Source organism: Oryx dammah, unplaced genomic scaffold, assembly GCF_014754425.2.
Source record: "Oryx dammah isolate SB20612 unplaced genomic scaffold, SCBI_Odam_1.1 HiC_scaffold_12, whole genome shotgun sequence".
NCBI lineage: Eukaryota > Metazoa > Chordata > Mammalia > Artiodactyla > Bovidae > Oryx > Oryx dammah.
The window spans coordinates 43,795,403-43,820,393 of NW_024070196.1; the positions used below are offsets into that span (position 1 = coordinate 43,795,403).

At 47.1% G+C, this 24,991-nt stretch overlaps 1 protein-coding gene across 7 annotated transcripts in view; it reads left to right on the forward strand.

The window, feature by feature from the left end:
- Positions 1-13,058: 13,058 nt before the first annotated feature.
- The window catches only part of GOLGA3 (golgin A3), a 46,148-nt gene continuing 34,215 nt past the window's right edge, over positions 13,059-24,991 (forward strand). Inside the window, exons 1-4 of one of the 7 annotated variants that reach the window (XM_040251526.1) lie at positions 13,059-13,156; positions 19,313-19,632; positions 21,870-21,989; positions 24,277-24,389. In XM_040251526.1, the coding sequence (XP_040107460.1) occupies positions 19,500-19,632; positions 21,870-21,989; positions 24,277-24,389 (366 nt within the window). In that variant the 5' untranslated portion in view covers positions 13,059-13,156; positions 19,313-19,499. Of the gene's footprint in view, positions 13,157-13,290; positions 13,462-19,312; positions 19,633-21,869; positions 22,110-24,276; positions 24,390-24,991 lie in introns of those variants that run through there. The other 6 variants (XM_040251524.1, XM_040251521.1, XM_040251525.1 and 3 more) reach the window with 6 other exon arrangements.

Below are 24,991 nucleotides of genomic sequence, written 5' to 3' on the forward strand. Positions count from 1 at the left end.
TGGGAAAAGGCATGGCTTCCCTGGGATCCACCAGTCCAAGCCTTAGCCTACTGGTCCCTGATTAAAGCCACAGCTTTGTGTCTAAGCTCTGGCTCAGCTCATGCAGGCACGAGGCTGCCCTCCAAGTTCCTAACTTGGCACATCACCCCCTTCACTTTGGACTCCGACCTCTTCTCCCAAAGTAAGAACAGAGATGCAGGACCCTTAGCAGATGTAGCAGCTTTTTTGGCTGAGGCCTCAACATGCAGCCTTCCCTGGACTACACTGGATCCGTAGGTGAAGGGAAGGGCCCGCACCACCTCAGACAGCTGGTCCATGGTGCAGGCCAACTCCAGTGGAACTCAGATTCCCTGTTTCTGGTGAGCACACAGGGTCAGAACGGACCTTGTCAGCCCTAACCTGAAGAGGAGGTGCAGGACCCAGGCTTGCTGACCAGCTCTTTTATAGGGTGGGCACCATGCAGTGTTTTTTATGACTTTCTGTACTTCCTGTTCCTTGATACCCTCCCTGACCACCACCACCACCCCCTGGCATCCAGCCCACAGTGGGTTGGAGCCTGCTGTGTGCTCCTATTCTGGTGGTTTGGCTGGCACTGAGGGACTCCCATGTCCTTGGGCCCAGCTCATGTCCTCTCACAGCCTCGCTACCCAAGACCCAAGTCCCTCTTGGGCTCCTGGTGCCCGTGTCAGAAGGGCTGGCCCTGGCCACACCGCCCATCTGCTGGGCGTCCTAGGGCTGCACACCAGCCCTTTCTGGCCTGGGTCCTGGCCCCCAGATGACCAAATGGATTCCTCTTTGGGCCAGTGACCAGGAACCCAGCAGGTCATCTTAATACTGCATAGCTAACAGGATTGGGGGCTTCCCTGGCAGTTCAGTGGTGAAGAATTCACCTGCCAGTGCATGAGACATGGGTTCGATGTCTGGCTTAGGAAGATCCCCTGGAGAGGGAACTAGCAACTGACTCCAGTATACTTGCCTGGAGAATGCTATGTAGAGAGGACCGTGATGGGCTACAGTCCATGGGGTCACAAAGAGTTGGACATGACTTTTCAGCTAAACAATAACAGTATTGGGATCACGGGCCCAGGTCTGAGAGTCCCAGTGTGACATTGGTGGATCTTGCCCCAGGGGAAGTACCCCACGGAGAGAGTGGAGTAGCCAGACCTCTACCAGTGGAGGCCCTGCAGCCAAACCAGCTCTCACGCAGCAGGCAGAGAAAAGACCCAACGAAGCTCAGGTTCTGAATCAGGATTGCTGCTGCAGAGGGCACCAGACAAATGACCTGTGCTCTGGAGGAAGGAAGAGAAAGGAGGGATGGATTGGGTTTAGAAAGCCTAGGGTGGCTGGATGCGGGATCCTTCTCCTGTGTATGGTGGCAGCTTCCCAGACCTCAGGTTCCCTCCTAGCAAATACAGGTGAACTGGTGATTTCTCCATCAGTTCAATTAGAAGGCTATCCCTGACCCTAAAGCTGATGACCTGGCAGACCTGAGCTTTCCACCACCTTCCGGCTACTAGCACCTGGTAAGCAGGTGGGGCTGGGGAAGGCAGGCTCCAGAGTCATCGTTGAGAAAGCAGACTGGCCACTGTGGGCCAGACAGCCCATCAGAGCTGAGCCCATCCTCATTTCAGGCCTGCTCTCCCAGGCCTGACCCTAACGGGAATGTGCCACTGGGTCTCAGCTACTCTCCCTGAAAGCGCCAGCCTGGGATGGCGTTTGTAGTTCCAGCAGAAGTAAGTCAAAGGTCCTTGGGTCACTGGGGTGCCACCCAGTCTGGCCTCCATGGCTCTGTCTCCTCATTCCCACCCCTTCCTGGCCCCTCTGTGAGATGAAGCCATGCAGAACTCACTGTAAGGGGTATTGAGGCGCGAGGCCAGGGCCATGCTGGCGATTGTCCAGCCTCCCAGCCAAGCCGCTCAGCACTTGCTCAGCTGTGCCACCTGCTGGTTCATTTCTCTGTCTCAAGTGGATATCCTTTCCATCCTGTCCCTCGGGACGTGAGCAAAACAAACGCAACAGAGACGAGCTGTGCACGTTCCCTCCCACTCTCAGCTGCCACCCCAGGCCCCAGAGAACCTGGAAGGAGGCCCAGCCCCACGGATCCACTGGCTGAAAGTCCTGACCTGCAGATGAGCCACCCAGCCACCAACCAGGGAACAAATGTCACTGTCTCAGGAATGACTCCAACCGGTAACTTAAATACAACTGTCACAAAAATCGTATAAACTTGGAACTCCAAAATTATAATTAAACAAAGGTAAGGAGCACTCAGGACTCAGCCCTTCTTGATGAAGCTTGCTCCCACGGGCGTCTACCTGTCTGGACCTATACGTTCTCTGCAGTGCTGCCTTTGGTTTGGTCTGTGGCTCTCACCTTTGGCGGCTTGACACTTGCCGCACTGTGAGTATTCACAACATGGAAACTGGTAAATGCTGCAACTAGGGTCATTTTTTTTTTCTTTTTCTGGAGAGGAGGTTATTAAACACTTACCAGCATACCATTGCCCCCAACCAGTATAATCATGAATAAACAGCTGCTTGAAGCCACTGCATTTTGGGTCAGCTTGTTACACAGGAACAAATGGCACTACCATGGCCCATGAAGGCCCAGCACTGGGTGGCCCCCGCCCCCCCCCCCCCAGCAACCCTCCCTTTCCACCCACCCCACCCCAGAATCTTCCAAAGCTCCACTCAAAGCTGGGCTCTCGCCCGCTTCTGCAGTGGTGGCCAGGCCTCTGCCCCACTCTGGGCTCACCTCAGACCCGCTCCTGGAGGGAGCCTCCCAACCAGTGTTCTAGCACCAGCCTGTTTGGTTTCTTCCTGGTGCTGACCAATCATTTGAAAGGAAGCATTTCCCTACTATTTATCTCCCCTTCAGAATTCCAGAACAAGGCCCCACCCGGCTTGCTCACTGGCAGAAATGTCTGATAATCGCTGGCTGACTGGTCCTTGCAAAGACCCTGCTGAGACATCCCTCTGCTGGGGCTCTTCCCCGAGGCACGGGTGATGGCTCTTTTCCCTCATCTCTGTCGAGTCTAATGCATCCTCTTGTTTGTTTTCTGTGTGTTTCCTTTTGAAGACAGTGAGCCTGGAACACACCCTTATCTTTGGTGCTCCCGTGCCCACATGGAGCAGACTGGCGTGACAGGTGTGGGAAGCTGGTTTTGCGCTGACGGGACCAGGGATTACATGGCCGTATGCTGTGCTGTGAGGGGGGTTGCTCTCAGTAGCGGTTTTGTGTGCTGGTCCTGGGGCCTGCATAACACTCACCACAGGTGAGGAGGCTGAAGCAACAGACATTTACAGTCCTGCAGTTCTGGAGATAAGGTATCACAGGGCTGGTTCCCGTTGGGGCCTCTCTCCTTGGCATGCAGACAGCTGTCTCCACCCCATGCCCTCACATGGTCGTCCCTGTGTGCCTGTGTCCTTATCTCCTCCTCGTAGAAGGATACCAGTCCACTGGGTTGGGGTCCACGCATACGGCCTCGTTTTACCTCAATCACCACTTAAAGGCCCTATTTCCACACACAGTCTCATTCTGAGGTCCTCTGGGTCAGGGCTTCAACATGTGAATTTGGGAAGGGACATAGTTCAGGTCACAACACTTTGTCCTCAGACATCAAGCACCACAGGGTTTTATAAAATCAGATTTTTTTTTCAAACCCCACATCCTATGAAGAATCTGCATACAATTCGGGAGACCTGGGTTCAGTTCTTGGGTCAGGAAGATAATCTGGAGAAGGAAATGGCAACCCACTCCAGTATTCTTGCCTTGAGAATTCCATAGACAGAGAAGACTCACAGGCTACTGTCCGTGGGGTGGCAAAGAGTCGGACACGACTGAGTGATTAACACTTATATAAGGGAGGGATTGGGGGCAGGAGGAGAAGGGGACAACAGAGGATAAGATGGCTGGGTGGCATCACTGACTCGATGGATGTGAGTTTGAGTGAACTCCGGGAGTTGGTGATGGACAGGGAGGCCTGGAGTGCTGCAATTCATGGGTTTGCAGAGTCGGACATGACTGAGTGACTGAACTGAAGTGAATTGAACTGAACTGAAGGCTTCCTTAGTGGCTCAGTGGTAAAAAAAAAAAAAAAAAAATCCACCTGCCAATGCAGGAGATGCGGGTTCTATCCCTGGGTCTGGAAGATCCCCTGGAGAAAGAAATGGCAACCCACTACAGTATTCTTGCCTAGGAAAGTCCATGGACAGAGAAGCGTGGCAGGCTACAGCCCATGAGGTCGCAAAAAAGTCAGACATAACTTAGCAACTAAACAACAACACTTTATATACTATTAACATCCTGTGGCAGGCTGAATAATGCTCTCTGCCCTTGTCCCCAAAGAAGTCCATGTCCTGACCCCTGGAACCTGTGAATGTCACCTTATCTAGCAAAAGGGATTTGTAGGAGGTAAAACCATCCTGGACTGTTCAGTGGGTCCTCAGTGAAATTGCAAGGGTCCTAATAAATGGGGGGCAAGAAGGTCAGGTAGAAAAAGATGTGAGAGTACTAGAGGCTGAAATGATGCCTCAGAAGTTGGAGGAAGGAGCCACGAGCCAAGAGATGCACTAGAAACTGGAAAAGGCAAAAGAAACAGCTCCTCCGAGAGCCTGGAGAAGAAACATGGCCTGGAGACACCTGGATTTTGGAGATCTGACCTCCAGAAGCATGAGAAAATGAAACTGTGTTGTTTTAAGCCACTAAATTTGTGCAGCTTGTTACAGTGGCCACAGGAAGCTAAGACACACCCTCACCCTCTTCTCCTTTAGTTTTTAGTCTTTAGGAAGAAGCCGGTGTTTTCTGAAGCACTGTAGGAAGAGGTGAAGAATTCTCTGCCTTGAGCCCCAGTGGATGCCTTAGCTAGTTGACTCATTGGCAGGGTGTGGCTGAGCCTCTGCCCTGGTCATAAGGGCTGCCAGTCTCAAGCTGCCCACAACCCAAGTCCACATGGCACCTGAGCCATTTCTTCCAACACCAGGCAGATGATGTCACCCCTTGCCTGAAACCTGCCAGCGGCCCCACCACACCAACAGACCCTGTGTGTTGTAAACAGACCCTTTCCTTGTAAAACTCCTCCATAGACCTGCACATGCCTGCCTCCTTATCACCCAAGGTCAACTCAAGTGTGACTTCCTCAAGGAAACTTTTGAAGTTTAGGATCAACATATACACACCAGGGACTTCCCTGGTGGCCAAGTGGCTAAGACTACATGCTCTCAATGCAGGGGGCTGGGTTCGATCCCTGGTCAAGGAACTACATTCCGCAAGCCTCATGAAAGATCAAAGATTCCACATGTTGTAAGTAAGATCTGGCGCAACCAAGTAAATATGTAACACAAAAAAACATACACACTAGAGAAGGAAATGGCAACCCACTCTAGTATTCTTGCCTGGAAAATTCCCTGGACAGAGGAGCCTGGGGGGCTACAGTCCATGGAGTCGCAAAGAGTTGGACACGACTGAGCACCAACGGAAAAGAAAACTATATACACACCAGTGAATATATATAAAATAGATAAACAACAAGGACCTATGCATAGCAAAGGGAACTATATTGAATATCTTGTAATAAGCTATAATGGAAAAGAATCTGAAAATATATTAATATATATATGTATAACTGAATCACTTTGGTGTATACCTAAAACTAACACATTGTAAATTAGGTACATTTCAATTTTTTAATTAAAAATAAAGTTAAGAAACAAAAATCCCAAGCACATGGTTCTCTTTGCTGCCCCACAATTACCCTCATGAACTTTATTCTTACTTTCTGCATGTTTTTTTGAGCAACTCAGCTTAGGGGGCCTCCCTAAACTGCTATCTAAAATAGCAGCATGCAGCTCCACCTTTCTCCTCACCCTGCCCTTTTCTCTTCTCAACTCAGTTCTTCCTGTCCTATAAGCACAGTTCTTCTGTGCTTATTTTCTGGCCCTGCAATAGGATATAAGCCCCATGACAGCAAGGACTGTGTATGGCAACTAGAATGGTACTTGGCATACAGTATCACACTGCGATAGAATGTAAGCCCCACGACCGCAAGGATTGTGTATGGCATCTAACGTGGTATACTTGGCATATAGTAGACCACAATGAAGGAAGGAAGGATGACGCAGTGGAAGCGGCGTCTGTCCCACCCTAACACACTACCAGTTTCGTGAGTTATCGCTCTAAAGGTCTGCTCTTCTCCACACAAAGGAAGCTGAATCAGAGCAGGGATCTTGTGTCTCCTGTACCTGAGAACACTGACCAGCACTTCTGAGGCACTGGAATGGGTCCATCCATGGATTAGTGCATCATAAAATGGTGCATATCCAGACAGTAGAATTACACATCCATGAAAGGAGCAAAGTTCTGATACACATCAAGCATGGATGAATCTAAAAGCATTACGCTAATTAAAAGAGAAGGCAGTCACAAAAGACTGCATAATGTGTGAAACTTTTTATATGAAATGTCCAGAATAGGCCAACCCATAGAGAAAGAAATTAGGTTAATGGTTGTCAGGGGCTGGGAGAAGGAGGAATGGGCAGTGACTGCATGTACATGGATTAGAGGGATCCTTTGGGGTTTATCAGAATGTCCTGAAACAATCTGTAGTAAATCCAGTGTACTTAATAAATGTGATGCACCCAGTTTTATCTACTAAAATTTAGTGAGTATAGCTGAATTTATCAATACTTAAAAATCACTGAAGTGCACACGTAATATAAATAATGTATATGGTATGTAAATAATACTTTAATAAAACTTTTTAAATGTATGAGATTAGGTGTTTTTTCTTATGTGTGGATATTCCATCAATTTAATATATAATTAGGCTCATTTGTTTCTGTTTGTTTTTAAATTTAGTGTTTGTCATACTCTAATTGCTAATTTAATTATTTCCTCAGTTTCCCCCACTGGTTGTGTCATACGTGGCTGTGGTACTACATCAAAACCAGGAAACTGGGACTTCCCTCGTGTCTCAATGGTAAACAATCTGTCTGCCAATGGGTTCGATCCCTGATTTGGGAGGATCCTATGTGCCACAGAGCAGCTAAGACTATGGGCTACAACTTCTGAAGCCTGTTACCCTAGAACCCATGCTCTGCAACAGGAAAAGTCACCACAATGAGAAGCCCAAGAACCACAACTAGAGAGTGGCCCCACTCGCCACAACCAGAGAAAAGCCCATACAGCTATGAAGATCCAACACAGCCAAAAATAAAAAATAATTAAAAAAAAATAGGAAACTGACATTAGTCTAGAGTGCAGGCACAGCCCTCTGTCATTTTATCCCACATGCAGTTTCATGAATCCACTGCTACATTTAAGGTGCTGAACCGCTTCATCACCATAAGGACCCCCTTCATCCTACCCCTCTAGTCACACGCCACTATTCCTTGGCAACCACTGATCTCTTTTCCATCTCTGTACTTTTGTCACTTCAAGAATGTTTTATGTGTGAGATCCTATCATATAGTTTATTCCTTTGGATATTTGTTTCCTTCCTCAGCTTAATGCTAATGAGATGCCTATGAGATTCATCCAAGTTGTTGCGTGTATCAAAAAAGTAAGTCTCTTACATATGAATCTTCAAGTTGCAAACTTCCAAATATGCAAACGTGTGTTCACATATCCAACCACAGAAGTTAGTCCCATGTCTGGCATATATTGTCACGTGTGTGCATCCTCTACAAGTGGTTGTGCTTTTGTGTACTTTACCATACAGCACTGCATAGATTACAGCAGTACATTATCTTTATTTCAAGCCCAGGATGTCCAGAAGCAAGCATAAAAGCTGTGGTAATGTAGTTGGTACTGCTAAGAAGCAACAACAATGGAAACAAGAGGTGAAAACAATTGGGAGAATGGAGCTAGGCAAAATGATGATAGACTTCACTCATTCTTATAACAATCATTCAACCATTGGCATGATTCTAAAGAACAAGGACAAGATCACAGAATAGGTAAAGTCTGCTGAAACTAATACAACGAAGCATGGAAAAATAATGAAGGAGATGGAGAAACTTCTTGGTGTGCAGGAAATGGCAAGAGGGCTTTCTTTATTTGAGGAGGCACCATTAGTTGTTGAGGCACTGAACTCAAATGTAGAACAGTGCATGAAGGTTGCAGCCACCGTTCAGAATGCAATCTAGTGCTACTGTGCCATCTATGACAAGAAAAAAAGAACTACTACCCAGATATCACTGCATCATTGTTTTTTCAGGAGAGTAGATAGAACTGAATGAATCCTGCAAAGAACCAGAACCTGTACTTCAGCGTCAGGTGTCACTGAAATTGCAGCTTGCCCTTCAACTCCACCTCCTCTCCCTCCTCCAGTCAGTAGCTCTTCTTGTCTGTTCATTTGATGCCAGCCCCTGTGTGTCAGCCATTGTACTATACTACTGTACATTTAAAGGTAATTTATTGTAAAATTTTAAATATTTTCTTATTTTTGTGTGTTTGCTTTTTTCTGTATTATTTGTGTAAAGAAAGGAAAGTGAAAGAAAGTGAAGTTGCTCAGTCATGTCTGACTCTGCGACCCCACGGACTGTAGCCTGCCAGGCTCCTCCATCCATTGGATTTTCCAGGCAAGAGTACTGGAGCCAGTTGCCATTTCTTTCTCCAGGGGATCTTCCTGACCCAGGAATCGAATCCAGGTCTCCCGAATTGCAGGCAGACTCTTAACAGTCTGAGCTACAAGGGAAAGATTATTATTTGTGTAATCAATCCGTATGCAGGTCAGGAAGCAACAGTTAGAACTGGACATGGAACAACAGACTGGTTCCAAATAGGAAAAGGAGTATGTCAAGGCTGTATATTTTCACCCTGCTTATTTAACTTCTATGCAGAGTACATCATGAGAAACGCTGGACTGGAAGAAACACAAGCTGGAATCAAGATTGCCGGGAGAAATATCAATAACCTCAGATATACAGATGACACCACCCTTATGGCAGAAAGTGAAGAGGAACTAAAAAGCCTCTTGATGAAAGTGAAAGAGGAGAGTGAAAAAGTTGGCTTAAAGCTCAACATTCAGAAAACGAAGATCATGGCATCCGGTCCCATCACTTCATGGGAAATAGATGGGGAAACAGTGGAAGCAGTGTCAGACTTCATTTTTTTGGGCTCCAAAATCACTGCAGATGGTGACTGCAGCCATGAAATTAAAAGACGCTTACTCCTTGGAAGAAAAGTTATGACCAACCTAGATAGTATATTCAAAAGCAGAGACATCACTTTGCCAACAAAGGTCCGTCTAGTCAAGGCTATAGTTTTTCCAGTAGTCATGTATGGATGTGAGAGTTGGACTGTGAAGAAGGCTGAGCACCGAAGAATTGATGCTTTTGAACTGTGGTGTTGGAAAAGACTCTTGAGAGTCCCTTGGACTGCAAGGAGATCCAGCCAGTCCATTCTGAAGGAGATCAGCCCTGGGATTTCTTTGGAAGGAACGATGCTAAAGCTGAAACTCCAGTACTTTGGCCACCTCATGAGAAGAGTTGACTCATTGGAAAAGACTCTGATGCTGGGAGGGATTGGGGGCAGGAGGAGAAGGGGACGACCCAGGATGAGATGGCTGGATGGCATCACTGACTTGATGGACGTGAGTCTGAGTGAACTCCAGGATTTGGTGATGGACAGGGAGGCCTGGTGTGCTGCGATTCATGAGGTCGCAAAGAGTCGGACATGACTGAGTGACTGAACTGAACTGAACTGAACTGAATCAGTATTATAAACCAATTACAGGACAGTACTATATGGCTGATTGTGTTAATTAGGTACCTAGCCTAACTTTGTTGAACTCACAAATAAATTGAAGTTACAAACAAAACTTGTTGTCTGCACAGGGCTTACACTATACTGATAATGAACGTGTGGAAAGCAAAATTTAAAACAAAGTATCATTTATAACCACTCCAAAGAAAATGAAATACTTAAGTACAAACTTTGGGCTTCCCTGGTGGCTAAGATAGTAAAGAATCTGCCTGTAATTTGGGAGACCTGGGTTCGATCCCTGGGTTGGGAAGATCCCCTGGAGGAGGGCATGGCTACCCACTCCAGTATTCTTGCCTAGAGAATCCCCATGGACAGAGGAGCCTGTTGGGCTACAGTCCACCTGGTTGAAGAGAGTTGGACATGACTGAGTGACTAAGCACAACAAGGTATAAACTTTAACAAAACATGTTTAGGATCTGTATGCTGAAAATGGCAACCCACTCCAGTACTCTTGCCTGGAATATCCCACGGACGGAGGAGCCAGGTAGGCTGCAGTCCACGGGGTCGCACAGAGTTGGACACGACTGAAGCGACTTAGCAGCAGCAGCATGCTAAAAATTATAAAATACTGATGAAAGAAATCAAAGATCTAAATAAAAGGAGAGACATACCATGTCCATGGGTTGAAAGACAACATAGTAAAGATGCCAATTCTCCACAAATTGATTTATTAAAGTTTAAATAGTTAAATTATAGTTTAAATGCAATTCCTATCAAAATCCCAGGAAGGGTTTTTGTAGATATAGACAATTTTTGTAGAGATAGTTTCTTCTAAAATTTATATGAAAGGACATGAGCCCCAGAATAGCTAGAATAGTCACAAAAAAGTAAAGTGGAAGGAATCATCTCCCCCATATTATGGCCTGTTGTAAAGCTACCATGGTGGAGACTGTGGTGTTGGTGGAGAGAAAGACATGTCACCCAACGAAACAGGGCAGAGAACCCAGATAGAGCCAACAAGCATACAAATGACTTTTGACAATGTGCAAAAGCAAGTTAATGGAGGATGGATAGACTTTTCAATAAACAGTCTGAAACAATTTGATTGTTGTTGTTGTTGCTTGTTGTTCAATCACTAAGTCATGTCTGACTCTTTGCAACACCATGGACTGCAGCACGTCAGCTTCCTTGTTCTTCACTATCTCCTGGAGTTCGCTCAAATTCATGTCCACTGAGTCAGTGATACTATCTAACTGTCTCATCCTCTGTTGCCCTCTTCTCCTTATGTCTTCAATCTTTCCCAGAATTAGGGTCTTTTCTAATCAGTTGGCTCTTCACAGCAGGTGGCCAAAGCATTGGAGCTTTAGCAACAGCATCAGTCCTTCTAATGAATATTCAGGGTTGATTTCCTTTAGGATTGACTGATTTGCTCTCCTTGTAGTCCAAGGAACTCTCAAGAGTCTTCTTTAGCAATACAATTTGGAGGCATCAGTTCTTTGGTGCTGAGCCTTCTTTATGGTCCAACTCTCACATCCATACATGACTACTGGAAAAGCCATAGCTTTGACTATGTGGTCCTTTGTCAGCAAACTGATGGTTCTGCTTTTTAATACACTGTCTAGGTTTGTCATAGCTTTCCTTCCAAGGAACAGGAGTCTTTTAATTTCATTATAGTCACCATCCCCAGTGACTTTGGAGCCCCCTCCAAAAAAAAAATCTGTCACTGTTTCCATTTTTTCCCCTTCTTTTTGCCATGAAGTGATGGGAGTAGATGTTATGATCCTTGTTTTTAGAATGTTGAGTTTTAAATCAACTTTTTTACTCTCCTCTTTGATTCTCATCAAGAGGCTCTTTATTTCCTCTTCCCTTTCTGCCATTAGAGTTGTATCATCTGCATATCTGAGGTTGTTTCTCTCCTCAATCTTGATTCCAGCTTGTGATTCATCCAGCCTGGCATTTCACATGATGTACTCTGCATATAAGTTAAATAAACAAGGTGGCAGTATGCGACCTTGTTGTATTCCTTCCCTAGTTTTGAACAGTTCATTGTTTCATGTCCTGTTCTGTTGCTTCTTGACCTGCATACAGGCTTCCTAGGAGACAGGTAAGGTTGTCTGGTATTCCCATCTCTTTAAGGATTTTCCACGTTTTCTATGATCCATGTAGACAAAGGTTTTCACATAGTCATTGAAGCAGAAACAGATATTTTACTAGAATTCCTTCGTTTTCTCTATGATTCAACAAACATTGACAATTTGATCTCTGGTTCTTCTGCCTTTCCTAACCTAGCCTGTACATCTAGAAGCTCTCAGTTCACATACTGCTGAAGCCTAACTTGAAAGATTTTGTTGTTGTTGTTTTAACTTGAAAGATTTTGAGCATAACTTTACCAGCATGAGAAGTGAGTGTAATTGTACAACAGTTTGAATATTCTTTGGAATTGTAATGAAAACTGACCTATTGCAGTCCTGTGCCCACTGCTGAATTTTCCATACTTGCTGACATATTGAGTGCAGCAATTTGATATCCATGAACAGAAAAAGAAAGGAAAAAACCTTCACCTCATGCTCTATGCCAACAATTCTTTCTTTCTTTCTTTTTATTTTGACTGTGTTGGGTCTTTGTTAGGCTTCCCTGGTGGCTAAGACAGTTAAGAATCTGTCTGCCATGCAGGAGGCCCAGGTTCAATCCCTGGGTCAGGAAGATCCCCTGGCAAAGAGAGTGGTTACCTACTTTAGTATTCTTGCCTGGCGAATTCCATGGACAGAGGAGCCTGGCAGGCTACAGTCCATAGGATAGCAAAAAGTTGGACAGAACTGAGCGAATGTTTCAGTCACTGGGTCTTTGTTGCAGCAGGTGGCCTCTTCTTTGTGGTACACAGGCTTTCTCTAGTTGCGGCAAACAGAGCCACTCTCTAGTTGCGGCTTTCAGACTTCTCTCGTTGCTGAGGGAGGGCTCAGTAGTTGTTGGGGGCGGGGAGGGAGTTGTTTCACTGCACAGGTGGGATCTTAGTACGTCAACCAGGGATGGGAACTGCTGCCCCCTACACTGGAAGGGAAGAGTATTAACCACTGGACCTCTGTGACGGTCCACGAGTCTCTTGCATTTGTACCTGAAAGACAAGGACTAGCGTTGTAGAGGGTTTGAGGGACAGCGGCCAGCACCACCACCTCCACCCACATTGACCCAGGCCCACAAGGGTGCTTAACGAGCAAGGCCGCTAACAAGGTAGAAGCGGGGCCAGAACGACCATACCCATGCACTGACAGCTGGGGCGGGGCGGGGCGGGGCGGGGCGGGGGGGGGGCGGGACCGGAGCTAGGCCACGCCACTTCCGCCGGAAGCTTAACTCCCGGCTTCCTGTTGGAGTTGGTCCGGGAAGTCTGGGAGCTGCGTTTCTGAAAGGGAAAGGCGCCCCAGATTTACTTTCTGAAATCCTCTTCGGACCAGTTGTGAGTGGGCTCTATCCAGACCTTGAGGTTGAAGCAGTCCCCGCCCGAGGGCGGCTGCGGGCTAGCAGAAAGGGACCTTCTTTCTTGCGGAACGGAGGCACTGCGTGCAGGCTGTTTCCGGGGGGGCCAGATTACGTCGTTGCTCCGCGCTCCGCCCCTCGAGGGGCCACGTCTCCACCGGAGCGGCCGGGCCGGGCGTTTGCCGCGGCTTCCGCACCGCCGGGGTGAGGGTCGCGGGGTGGTGCTTGGGTAGGAGCGCTGGTCGCGGAGGGCGCGAGAATCCAGGGAACCGCAGCACAGTCGGGGTATGGGCTGGGAGAAGGGTGGCGGGGCCCGAGCGGACGGAGAGGCCGACCGCAACTCTGTCTTGAGCGGCAACGCCCCGCGCTAGTCTGGCTCCTCACCGTTGGTAGCCTCCGGGCCTGGGAGCTGGCTTGTGCAGCTGTTAGGGAACTGGGCTCATAAATAAACATACATTCGAGCCCTTCCGGAGCTCTGTCTACCCGTGCCAGGGAGAGATTTGTTCAGGGGTACCCACAGCTGCTGTTGGAGCTGCTGAGAAACACCTCTTGTCCTTTTGCAGAAGTTATGTCAAGATGACATGCGTGATTTCGTGTCGGGTGATTAGTGTGAAGCTTGGTTTAAAGAACGCGTGTGATCTCAGTCTCTGAGTCCACTTCGATTCCATCTCTATCCTGGGTGCTTAGAGGCGTTTCACCGGTGCAGTGATTCTTTCCAGAGGGAGTGAGGCCAGGCGTTGTCACTAGTGTGCTGGTGTTGCGTGAACAGCTCCGCCTTCATTCAACAACTGTTGGTCCTGTGATGGGCAACACTCACTGTAGGTCCTGGAATCCAGAGCTGAAATCGTGTCAGGATCCCTGCTGTACTGAGCTTACGTCGTAGTGGAGGATAAATGAGACATTGTTGAGAGAGTATTAGGCGGTGCTTGGGGTGGGTCTGTAGGAAAGCCTGTCCGCGAAAGTGACTTTTGACCTAAGGCTTCTATCACAAGAAATTAGTCATGAAAAACGGTGGGATAAGAGTGTTTCAAGCAGAATGAACAGCAAGTGTGCTGACCCCGAGGGAGGAGTAAATCTGATGTTCTTAGAGAAGTATGGCAAGTGTGTAATGAAAAAGGAAGAAAGCGATAAGGGACAAGGATGCAGTGTGGGGAGGGGCCAGATGGTATGCAGTTTCCTAGTTCAGGGTAAGAGGCTTAGATTTTATTGTCACAGTGTGATTGGAAACCGCTGGGACATTCTAAGCCATTTACAGGTGACTCATGGGTTTGTTTTTTTACTTTTTAAATTGTCCCTTAAGTATTGCAAACATAACTTTTTATTGGAGTGATGGCCTTCAGTTACAGTGGGCCTTGAATGGCAAGAAAAGGAAATAAAAATCATCTGACATTACTCAGATTTTAAAGTAGCCTGTGTTTTTTTTTTTTTTTTTTTGCCAGTTGCCTTAAGCAGCAGTATAATTTTTAAAGTATAGTTAACTTACAACCTTATGTTAGTTTCAGGTGTATAACATAGTAATTTGATGTGGGTTTTTTTTTTTTCCCCCTTGTTTTTGGGTTGCACTCTGAGGCATGTGAGATTCCTAGCCAGGGATTGAATCCGTGCCTCCTGCAGTGGAAGCATGAGTCATAACCACTGGACGACCAGGGTCCTGATGTTTTTGTAGATTACACTCTGTACTTTCCATTCCATGCAAGGTTATAGAATACTGGCTGTATTCTCTGTGCTGTACCTTACATCCTTGTAACTTATTTATACCTAGTAGTTTGTATCTCTTAATCCCCTTCATCTACTTTGCCCATCTTCCTTACCTTCTCCTTTCTGGTGACCAGTAGTTTGTATCTCAGAGTCTGTTTCTTTTTTTGTTTTATTTGTCCTGTTTTTTAGATTCTGCAAGTGATAACATACAGTATTTGACTTTTTCTGTCTTGACTTCTTTCACTGAGCATAATGCTCTTCAGGTCTATCCATGTTGTCACAAGTGGCAAAATTCTGTTCTTTTTTATGGCTGAGTAATATTACAGAGTGTGTGTACGTGTGTGTACACTGTATCTTTATCCAAGCAGTATGCCTTCTTGAATGAGAATATCTTCAGTTGGCTTTTACCTGTTGATTTAGACAAGAAACAATTGAAGGAAAAAGTAACACTAATAATAAATAGCTGTCATTTATTGAAGTCATGGGGCATGTCCCTTGTTGCATTTAATCCTGGCACAAGTTTTTTGGTCTTTTTCTTATCATCTTACTGATGGGATCACCATCTAAGAGTGGTTAAGAAAATCTGCCCGTGATCTCACAGCTGAGTGTGGAGGACTCAGGACCTAAAGCCAAGATGTCTGATGCCTGAGTCTGTTCTTTACGTTACACTGCTCTACAGTGACATGAGCCTTTCTGGGTTTTCACTTTGGCCATGCTCTATTGTTTCTCTTTTTGTTTGGGACATGCTGCATGGCTTGCAGGATCTTAGTTCCCCAGCCAGGAATCAAACCTGTGATCTCGGCAATGAAAGAGCAAAGTCCTGACCACTGGACCACCATGGAATTCCCATGCTCTGTTGTTTCTAAATTGCCGATAGGACAATCATAAAGAAGGTGGAGTAGATGGAGCTGTTGATGTGCATATACCAGATCTAAGTGATCTGCTGTCTGGGGGAAGCTGGAGATCATGTAGTTGCCTGAGATGGTAGTTTCTCAGTCTGAAGTCTCTTAATGTCAGACAGCGGTGAACCTAGAGTTACATACTTTTTGAAGTTCTAAGTGATACCTTTGCTTCATCTCTTCCCTCTGGGAAACACAGAATGCAGGTGGTCAGAAATGGTACTGTGATTAGGCTGATCTCTGTTTTTTTAAATCACAAAATGGAGTGCATGTTACTAATAACAGCTTCCTTGTGATGTACTCCCAGCTGTCTAACCCTCCTTGTCCTGTTTTTGTCAGCAGTCTGAAATAATGAGGCCTGGATGACTGAGTCATGCTAAGTAAAATTCACATGAGGCTGAGGATACATGGAAAATGCCAGTGTATTACAGATAGAGAGACATGTCCCTTCCCCAGAGGCTGCTTCTGGTGTTCAGTGAATCCTGTCTCTTGTCTGGCTTCAGGCAGGGCTGTGTGTGAACAGGAGCCACTTTGATAAGTTACCAGAACAAGTCACAGGGTCTCCAGGGCTGCACCATTCATCTCAAGGGGTGGGGGTTGGGGGGGGCAGTTAGGGCTCCTTGGGAATCAGAAGACTTCTTGTTTATCAAGAAATCCAAATAAAGGCAAGCAAATGCATGGACTGTGCATTGCTATTAGGCTCAAACAGCCTGACACATTTCTCTCTGTCTTTGGTGTGCCTTCCTCAGTGCACACAAACATCTCGGCCAATGCTCTCTTTCCTGCATAGTGTCAGGGTCAGGTGTTGTCACTGCTTGCCTCAGTAACACATTCCCTGTGGCTCCTTAGATGCTTCTCTGACCTGTGGCCATTTACATGCTGCTCTCCCAGTTTGTACCTCCCAGGTGTTCTTTGCCCTCCCAGAACTGTGACTCCCAACTGCATTGAGTAGTAGAATTATCCTATATTTGACAAAGCATTGTGGATATTCAAGGATGCAAATACTGTATCATTTTGTTTTCGAACTACTAGCTTGGTTGCTAAGGGGTAGGACTTGGTGGAGGCAGAGATTTGTTTGTCAGCAGCCTGCATTGAGCACTACTCTGTGTAGGGGATGTTTGAGCGGGTAGGGGCAGACCTGGAGTGGTGATTTCTGTGTCTAGGATCTTACAGGGTGATGGAAGAGATGGGCACACACACAATTGCCGTGTGATATTCACTGACTCAATGGACATGAGTTTGGGTAAACTCCGGGCATTGGTGATGGACAGGGAGCCCTGGCGTGCTGTGGTTCATGGGGTCGCAAAGAGATGGACATGACTGAGCGACTGAACTGATTCACGCGGGGTATCATGATGGCAGGGAGGGGTGCTTTACCTGAGACTCTGGAGACTTGAGAGCAGTGCCTAGTGGCAGACATGAAAGGATCCGGGGGGATTTGCCTGGTGGTCAAAGGGAAAAGGGCAGTGGCGACAGAGGGACCAGCTCTGAAAAGCACTTATCTGTTGTTGTTACCCTCTCAGGCAGGCATCTTAGGGAACATGTGATAATGTAGGCAGCTTCACCCCACCCCCACAAGACAGAAACAAAGACATTTCAAAGCAAAATGCAAATATCTTCCTTTGTTAAGGAGCATTTACCGTACACCATAGGCAGGGACAGTTGATTCCACAGCCCACTGTGTGTGTCCCAGCCCGACCATCTGTAGTCACCTGTCTGTGAAGTGAAGCCTGTGGTGAAGGGACAGCCTGGGTGTGCCCTTGCCTGGCCTTGCGGGCATCACCTCCTCTATGGTGTCACTCTGGCCAGCTTACCACCAGCTCTGCCCATGGAGTGAGGGCAGGCTCAGCAGGTGTCACAGTGGTGTCCTGTGCAGCCAGGTCCCTGTGAGATGGTGGTTTTCAGAGGGACCTGTGGACTGGCCTGTTTGTCTACCCACCTTCCAACCTGGAAAGTGACTCCGTGGATGAAAGAGGTTACCGAATGTTGTAGAGACAGAAACTAAGTTGAGACCTCATTGCACATAGGATCATGTTTGGTTGACCTTGGTACCTCCCTTCAGACATCGTTTCAGTCCTCAAATATTTCCTCTCACCAGGCACCATGAGCCAGCAGCACCCGGTGCTTATTGATTAACTACATTGGATTGTAGCTACTCATGTTTTCATGCAATTCTATCTGTGATCCTTTCAAGTACGGAGTCTTAGTACTAGCTCTGCACTTAATAGTAGACATAGGACATCCCCCAGCAGTCCACTAGTTAGGACCGCATGCTTTCAATGGTGAGGGGCTGGGTTCAATCCCTGGTTAGGGAACTAAGATCCTGCAAGCCATGAGGCCACCAAAAAAAAGTCAGCATAGCCTTTTTATATTCATAACAGCACTTATTAATCCACAATGTCGCTGCCCTGTCGGGTGCCAGATAGCAGAGGGAAATGTGTGGATGATTGACACTGCAGGTCAAACACTGCTGGGTTCCCATCGCTAGGTATTCACAGGTTGTGCCAGCCACTAAGGACTGCCTGTTCATGGGTGACAGGGTGACAGAGAACTGTGGAGAAACAGGATCGTCTAGTGAGAGTCAGCTGTTGCTTAGGCTCTTCTCAAAAACATCTATGTGGCATTTGGAAGCCATGGAGGAAAGTCCCATAAATTTTTGTCCTGGAACCCGTGAAACACCAAACAGTACATAGGGTGATATGAAATCTTATCTTCAAGGAAGTAAATGCCACCATTTCTGCAGAATAATAGCAGCACCTTATCTGTTGAGGAGGAAACGAGGTGATAATATCCTCATTACACTTCAAAAGCAATAACCAGTTGCCAGGCTTTGGGCAGTTTTGCTCCCTTAAATTCAGCTTGGCAGAACAAGCTGAAAGATAGCAGATCTTGTGAGAAATGAAGAATGCATCTGGTCACCTGCTGTGACGTCCTTTCTCTGCCCCCCAGACCCCAGTGGCTATTTTCCATGTGTCCTCGTCCCCCCATGCTTCCTCCATTAGTGTCCAGTTTACCATGCTGCATGCTGTTACGTCTTCCTTGTTGACCTCTGGTTCTAAGGCATGGCCTGGGCACTGACATGCCAGGTCTCCTGGAAGAGGAGCTCACCCTTTGACCCCTGTGAGCACTTGGGCCTCTGTGTCCAATACTAAAGCCACTGGCCACATGCGCTGTTTACATACAAGTCAGTTAAGTTTAAATAAATAAAGACAGCTCCTCAGTCATCCAAGCCCCACCCCCAGCTCTGTGGATTACATAGAGGAGCTCTGCAGATTACATGGAGGAGCTTTTCACCCTGGTGGGGGATGGTTTTCAGCAGTCATCAGTGCAAATGGCCTTCAGGGATGGGCCAAATGGGTTTGGGTCAGTTTTTTATCCTCAAAAAATAGGATGCTGTAGGTACTCAAGGATTGTTTGTTGTATGAATATATTTAATATACAGATGCATGTTGGGAACCAAATGTTAGTCTTGGACTTGTTATTTCAAATCTGACAAATGAAGTTTCATAATACCTTCTTTCTCTTTTTATTCCTGTCAGGTATCATGCATGATATTACCTGGTTTGATTTCAGGCCATCTGTGAGACTGTAAATCTCTTCCCCAAAATGGCAAACCTAGTGTGGTCCGTCCCAGGAGCTTTTGGCCATTGCTAATGGCAGAAACTGAACTCGCTCCCAGTTCACTTGTAGCCTCTGAGCGTCAGCCCAGCCCGTGTCACCCTGACCATGGACAGTGTGGCGGCTGTGCAGGAGGGCCTGGTGGAGGACAGATCCGGCAGTGGCACCTCAGCTCAACCCGAGGGCCCCCCAGAGCCCCCTGGCTCACTGGCGCCGCTGGATCAGTGGAATGAAGCCCAGTGTAAGTTGCCAGTTACTGTGTTCTGCTCACATCTTACCTTTAAACAGGAGAACAGAGGTCATCTTGCCTTTTGGAAGAAGACAGTGGTGTCTAAGAGCTTAATGAACTTTATAATTCATTCAGAGTGTGTTTTTATGTATTTTTTTAGTTGAGGCCAACTTTGACTCAAACACCGTGTGTGTGAAATGGGAATGGAGCAGCATGGTTTACTCATACGGCTTGTGCAGGTCTTCACTGACACATCACTGTCCCCTGCCTAACGTTCTACCTTTTTGGTTGGTTGGTTGTCAGATTTTTACTAACTGGAAAGTGTGCCACTAGTGATCTGAGGATTACTGGATCACATTTTCATGTTAGCTAGTGGCTTATTCGTGTATTGGAAGCACAGAATAAATGACTGCTTCCTCATGCCCCTTCCTGGGCAGTGTGTGCTCGAGCATCGTAACGTGTGTATGCACTGATTTACTAGCAGAAACTGCGTTTCCCTTCTGGTAAAACAGTGCTCAGGCACCTGAGATGGCTTTGCTGCTTCCTGCTCCTTAAGTGCCAGGTGAGGCCGATGCGGCTTGGCCCAGGATCAAGGGTTCTGCAATTGGAACAACTCCTAGGCCTGCCGCTAGCAGGAATGAGCCCTCAACCAAGATCCTTAATTTATTTCCGCCTCACTCTCTTACTGAGAAAATGGAAAGATGAATGGTCCCTGCGTCTTGTGTGTGTGTGTGTGTGTGTGTGTCAGTTACTCAGTCATGTCCAACTCTGCGACCCCATAGACTGTAGCCCTCCAGGCTCCTCTGTCCAAGGGATTTTCCAGGCAAGAGTATTGGAGTAGGTTGCCATTTCCTTCTCCACCCTGCATCTTAGGGTGGTGGTGAAGGCCCATGTGAAATGTGAGCACTTGGGAAGCACCCAGGAGGTGGCGCTGGCCAGTTTTTGTGTCATCATTATTTGTTTATCCATAATTAGACTTCTGTTTGGAAACAGTCAAGTCTTATTATTTATTAGGCCTTCTTTTAGATTTTTTTTAAAGTGCAGTGTGACACTCAAATAATTATTTCGTATGTAAGCAGGAAGCTTTAGAGACTCTACCAGATTTGATAAGCCCATTAGGAAGTGGTATTGACCTGATTAACTTGCATCTGAAATGCACGATTTCCTCCCCACTCCCACCCCACCCCTCACCTCAGCTGTTTGTGTAAAAGAACAGATGGTTGTGTCAGAGCTGTGTGTCAGAGCTGTGGTGGGGTCCTCCCACTCTGTTTTGTGTCTGCCCCCTCCCCACCACTTTATATTCTAGTTTTCCTTTCAGGGAGGCGTGACAGTAAGTGGCTATGTTAGTTGGGACTCACATTTCAAGTGACAGAAACCCATTTTCAGTTTGCTTGGGTACAGAGGGAACTTCCTAGTTGCATACTGGGTACATCATGAGATCCAAGTGGTGCTGACCTTATGGGGACCTGGGGCACTGCAGTGCTTGGGAGCCCCCGGAACATGCCTGGAAGCCTCTCTATGTATCTCCTCGACTCATTGGCTGCCAACTGGCTGCCCATCAGAGGGAGAGCACTTTGCTTTTGATACAAAAATAGGTTTCAGTTAGTGTGCAAGTAACTTGTAGTAATGTTAGTAGAGGAGACTGAGCTTGATACGCAGGTGAATAGTCATCACTGGTTAACTTGGGTTTTTACCCATTAGGTGTTTGTCAGTCAGAAGCATAGATTCTGGGTTCTGTCCTCAGCTTTGGGGTAATCATTCTCATCAGCTGTTCTAACTCTTCACCTTTGATGTCTCATTTTGGATGATAAACTTATGCCTTGAAATAACTTTGGAATCAGCCCTTTGTAAATGTGAGGCGGTGACACTGGTTAGTACTGCTGTTAACAATGCTTATTAGAAACATCGTTGGCCACGTTTTAAGGATTTGTGGAGGGTTTTTTTTGCTGTTGTTTTAAAAACAGACTTTCATAAGATTTCTTACTGGTCTTGTTTAAATGAAAAGAAAATATGACTACTGAAATTCTACAGCTGTAGTGCGGAAGGTGAGGAGGGCACCCTGCAGGTGAGGGCATTACTCTGCGAGGTTGAGTCACTTGTCCACATCACCTGCCCTTCGGAAGGACAAGCTTGCTGTCCTTGCAGAGTGAACAGGTTCCTGGGATGTGGAGAGTGCTCCCATGTCTAGATTCCCTCTTGTCCTGTTTTAGTTGTTAAAACATGATGGCCCAGCACACCCTCTTTTGCAGGTGCCAGTGCCAAGGTAAACAGAACTTCAGATGAAGGACGCCAGGGGGACACCTGTCTGAATGGGCCGACACCACAGTTCCCAGAGCCTCCCTCGCCAGCGGGTCCTGATGCGTCTCCAGGTGTGGCTGGTTTCCATGACAACCTAAGGAAGTCTCAGGGGACTAGTGCTGAGGGCATTGTTAGAAAAGAAGCTTTGCAGTCCCTCAGACTCAGTCTTCCTATGCAAGAAACGCAACTGTGTAAGCATCTTCCTGCCGGGCTCTCCCCCACCCCCTTATCCCCCAACCCACCCTCGGGGCCCCGTCACTCACCGTCCTTGAGAGGCACAGGCCCCGAAGGGCTCGCCCCTCGGCCGTTGCTGTTTTATCACCGTGGTGGGCTGTGCGTTTAACAGATAGCTCCATTTCAGAGGGAAGATACACTTTGTCACAGCCTGATGGTGACAACAGCACTGGAGGCCCCAGGTTGAAGGGCCTGTGCGTGCATGTCTTCCATCACCCGGGAGGGGGTGAGCAAGCAGCAGTGGGGATTTGATCTTGACAGTTACAGCTTGAAGGCTTTCTTTTATGAGTTACTTTAATCAGCCTTTAGTTCGTGCTAATCCCTGGGGATTCAGGGGCAAACAAGTTGCAAACTGTCAGCCTGAGAGCCCTGAAGCCTCCAGGCTTTTCTGACATGCAAGTTTTCACACACAGTCTTGTGTAATCTTACCTAATGGGGTCATTTCACAGCTGCTGTTGTTACACCTCCTCCCCACTTCAGTACTTCCTCCCTTCCCCTCCAGGTCAACCACCTTCTCACATAGTGCCTTACAGGCCTCTGAAAACAGCCAGGTTTGGAGGATCATTGTTCTTAAAATGGGCCTATGTCCTTCACATCATTACATGCTCTTCTCACCTAGCGCTGTCACTTGGAGATTGCCCCACATCAGTTGATGCAGCTCCACGTCCATTCTTTTAAGGCTGGAGGAGCCCCGAGTGTGGCCGGGTCAGGGCCAGGGGACCAGTGCTGCAGTGAGCAGCTCCCCATGCATGTTGCAGCGCTGGTGCTCTCACTTCTATGCACTCCATCCCAGGAGCAGAACTCTGGGTCAGAAGCAGTGGTTGTGTTTATCTCCATCATGGGTGGTCACATGCAAGGGCGCTAACATCCTGTGAGTGGACAGAGATGCTGTTTCCTTGCAGTCTTCACCAGTCTGCTGGGTGTGCAGCAATGCTGCCTTGATGCTTTCATTTGCACTTGCACTCCCATGCTTACTAGAGGGTGTTCACAGGAATTTTTTCATTATGCTGTTAGTGTCACAGCATACTTTAAACATTTCTGTAAACAAGCTGTTAGCATGTCAGCCAGGATGCTGTGTGAAATCCTGGGTCCTGACCTGAGGGGTTTGTGAGCTCTGGCCCCAGGTTCTCCTGCTTTTCCCCTGCCTGCCCCTCCCAGGAATGTGCCCAGCCCTGAGGCCATGCCTCTGGTGGTCTCTGCCATCTGGACCACTTCGTGATGTGAAAAGTATATAAGCTCTTTCATATGAAACTTATATGAAGAGTATGAGTGCACAATCAGTAACAACACTGGTGAATTCCTAGTGAAATTCTTGGTGACTGCTCAGGTTTTAGGGATTATTTAAAACAACAGCAGCTTCCCTCCCAGAATTCATATTTGAGGATGGTGCCGCCCAGGAAGGGGCTCAGTTACGGCATGCCTCTGCTCTCACCAGCCCTTGGCCCTGAGCTGGGAGGCCTGGGTCTTGCCTGCCTTTCACTCACTGTTCAACTCTTTTTTTTACCCAAAGTGAAAGTTTGGGTTTTGATATTTTAAGTTTTGTTAGCTGCCCGAAAGTTGTCAGAGTAGTTCCCCTCTTGTCCCTGAACATGGCCCTTGGACTGGAGTCACCTCGGGTAGGAAACTGAGATAATCTGCTGGGATGTTCCTGGGTAAAGAAGGCGAGTTTGGTAGCATGTTCCTGTTTGCGGCTGCTGCCTGTCATTCCATCAGGATTGCTGTTCATGTTCCTCTGTAATGTAAGGAAGCAGAGTTAGAGCTTGATGGGAGCCTCAGAACACTCACACCGGCACCAATTTCAAGTTCAGTTCTTTAATTACTAAAAGGTGCAAGTTGCACGTCCTGTTTTATTGGCGGGATGCCCATAGGTGGCAGTGCGCTGCTGGCAGACGCACCACCTCTGTGCTGGGCCACTGTGTCTGCCACCAGGTGGGTCCTGTCTGTGGTCCAAGGCTTATAGTTCTCCATCCATTTGCAAACAGTTCTTTCAAACTAGACAGCCATGTATTATTTAAAGCTAAATCATATCGGTAATAAAACACAAGACAGCCAAGCTGCTCTTCTGATTTATCTTCTGTGTCCTGTTGTGTTGTGAGTTTCTAAATGGCTGTTTCCCTACCTCAGGTTCAACAGAGGCTTCGCTGCCCCTGGAGAAGGAGGAGCAGGTCCGACTGCAGGCTCGGAAGCGGCTGGAAGAACAGCTCAAACAGTACAGGGTGAAACGCCAGCAGGAAAGAGTGAGTCTCCCTCTCTCGAACCAGCTAATGGAAAAAACAGCAGGCAGGCAGTCATAATTCTAGGATCTGCTGTTTGTTTCTCTTTGCTGGGATGGGCTTGTGTGTGTCTCTACAAAAATCATCTTTTTCATGTAGTTCCCACCCTTTGAGGAGATTCCCTGGGGCTCTGGTTCCACCCCTCTGGTCCTTCTTCCCTCCAAACAGGCATGTTTTATGTCTAAATCTGCCATTAGAAAAGCAGAGGCAGCGAACATGTGGGTGTAACCGCTCTCTCTACTTGAGCAGCCAGTCCTGGGTTTGACTTGTTTATTGTGTAAGTGATAGTGTTTCTGCTGAACTTTGCTCTATGGTATTAGACTGTGTGGTGTGTCACATACATGATAAGTGTGTGCATGTATGTTAGTCACTCAGTCATGTCCAACTCTTTGTGACCGCATGGACTCCTCTGTCCATAGGATTCATGCTTTAAAAAAATAAAACACTTGCAATGAATGATTTAGTTGTGACAAGTCCTTATCAGAATTGGCCATTTGTTTTCCCAAGAGAGGATCTTGGGTTTTCGAGTGTCACTGCTCTGAAGCCAATGTAAACAGACTGGAAGA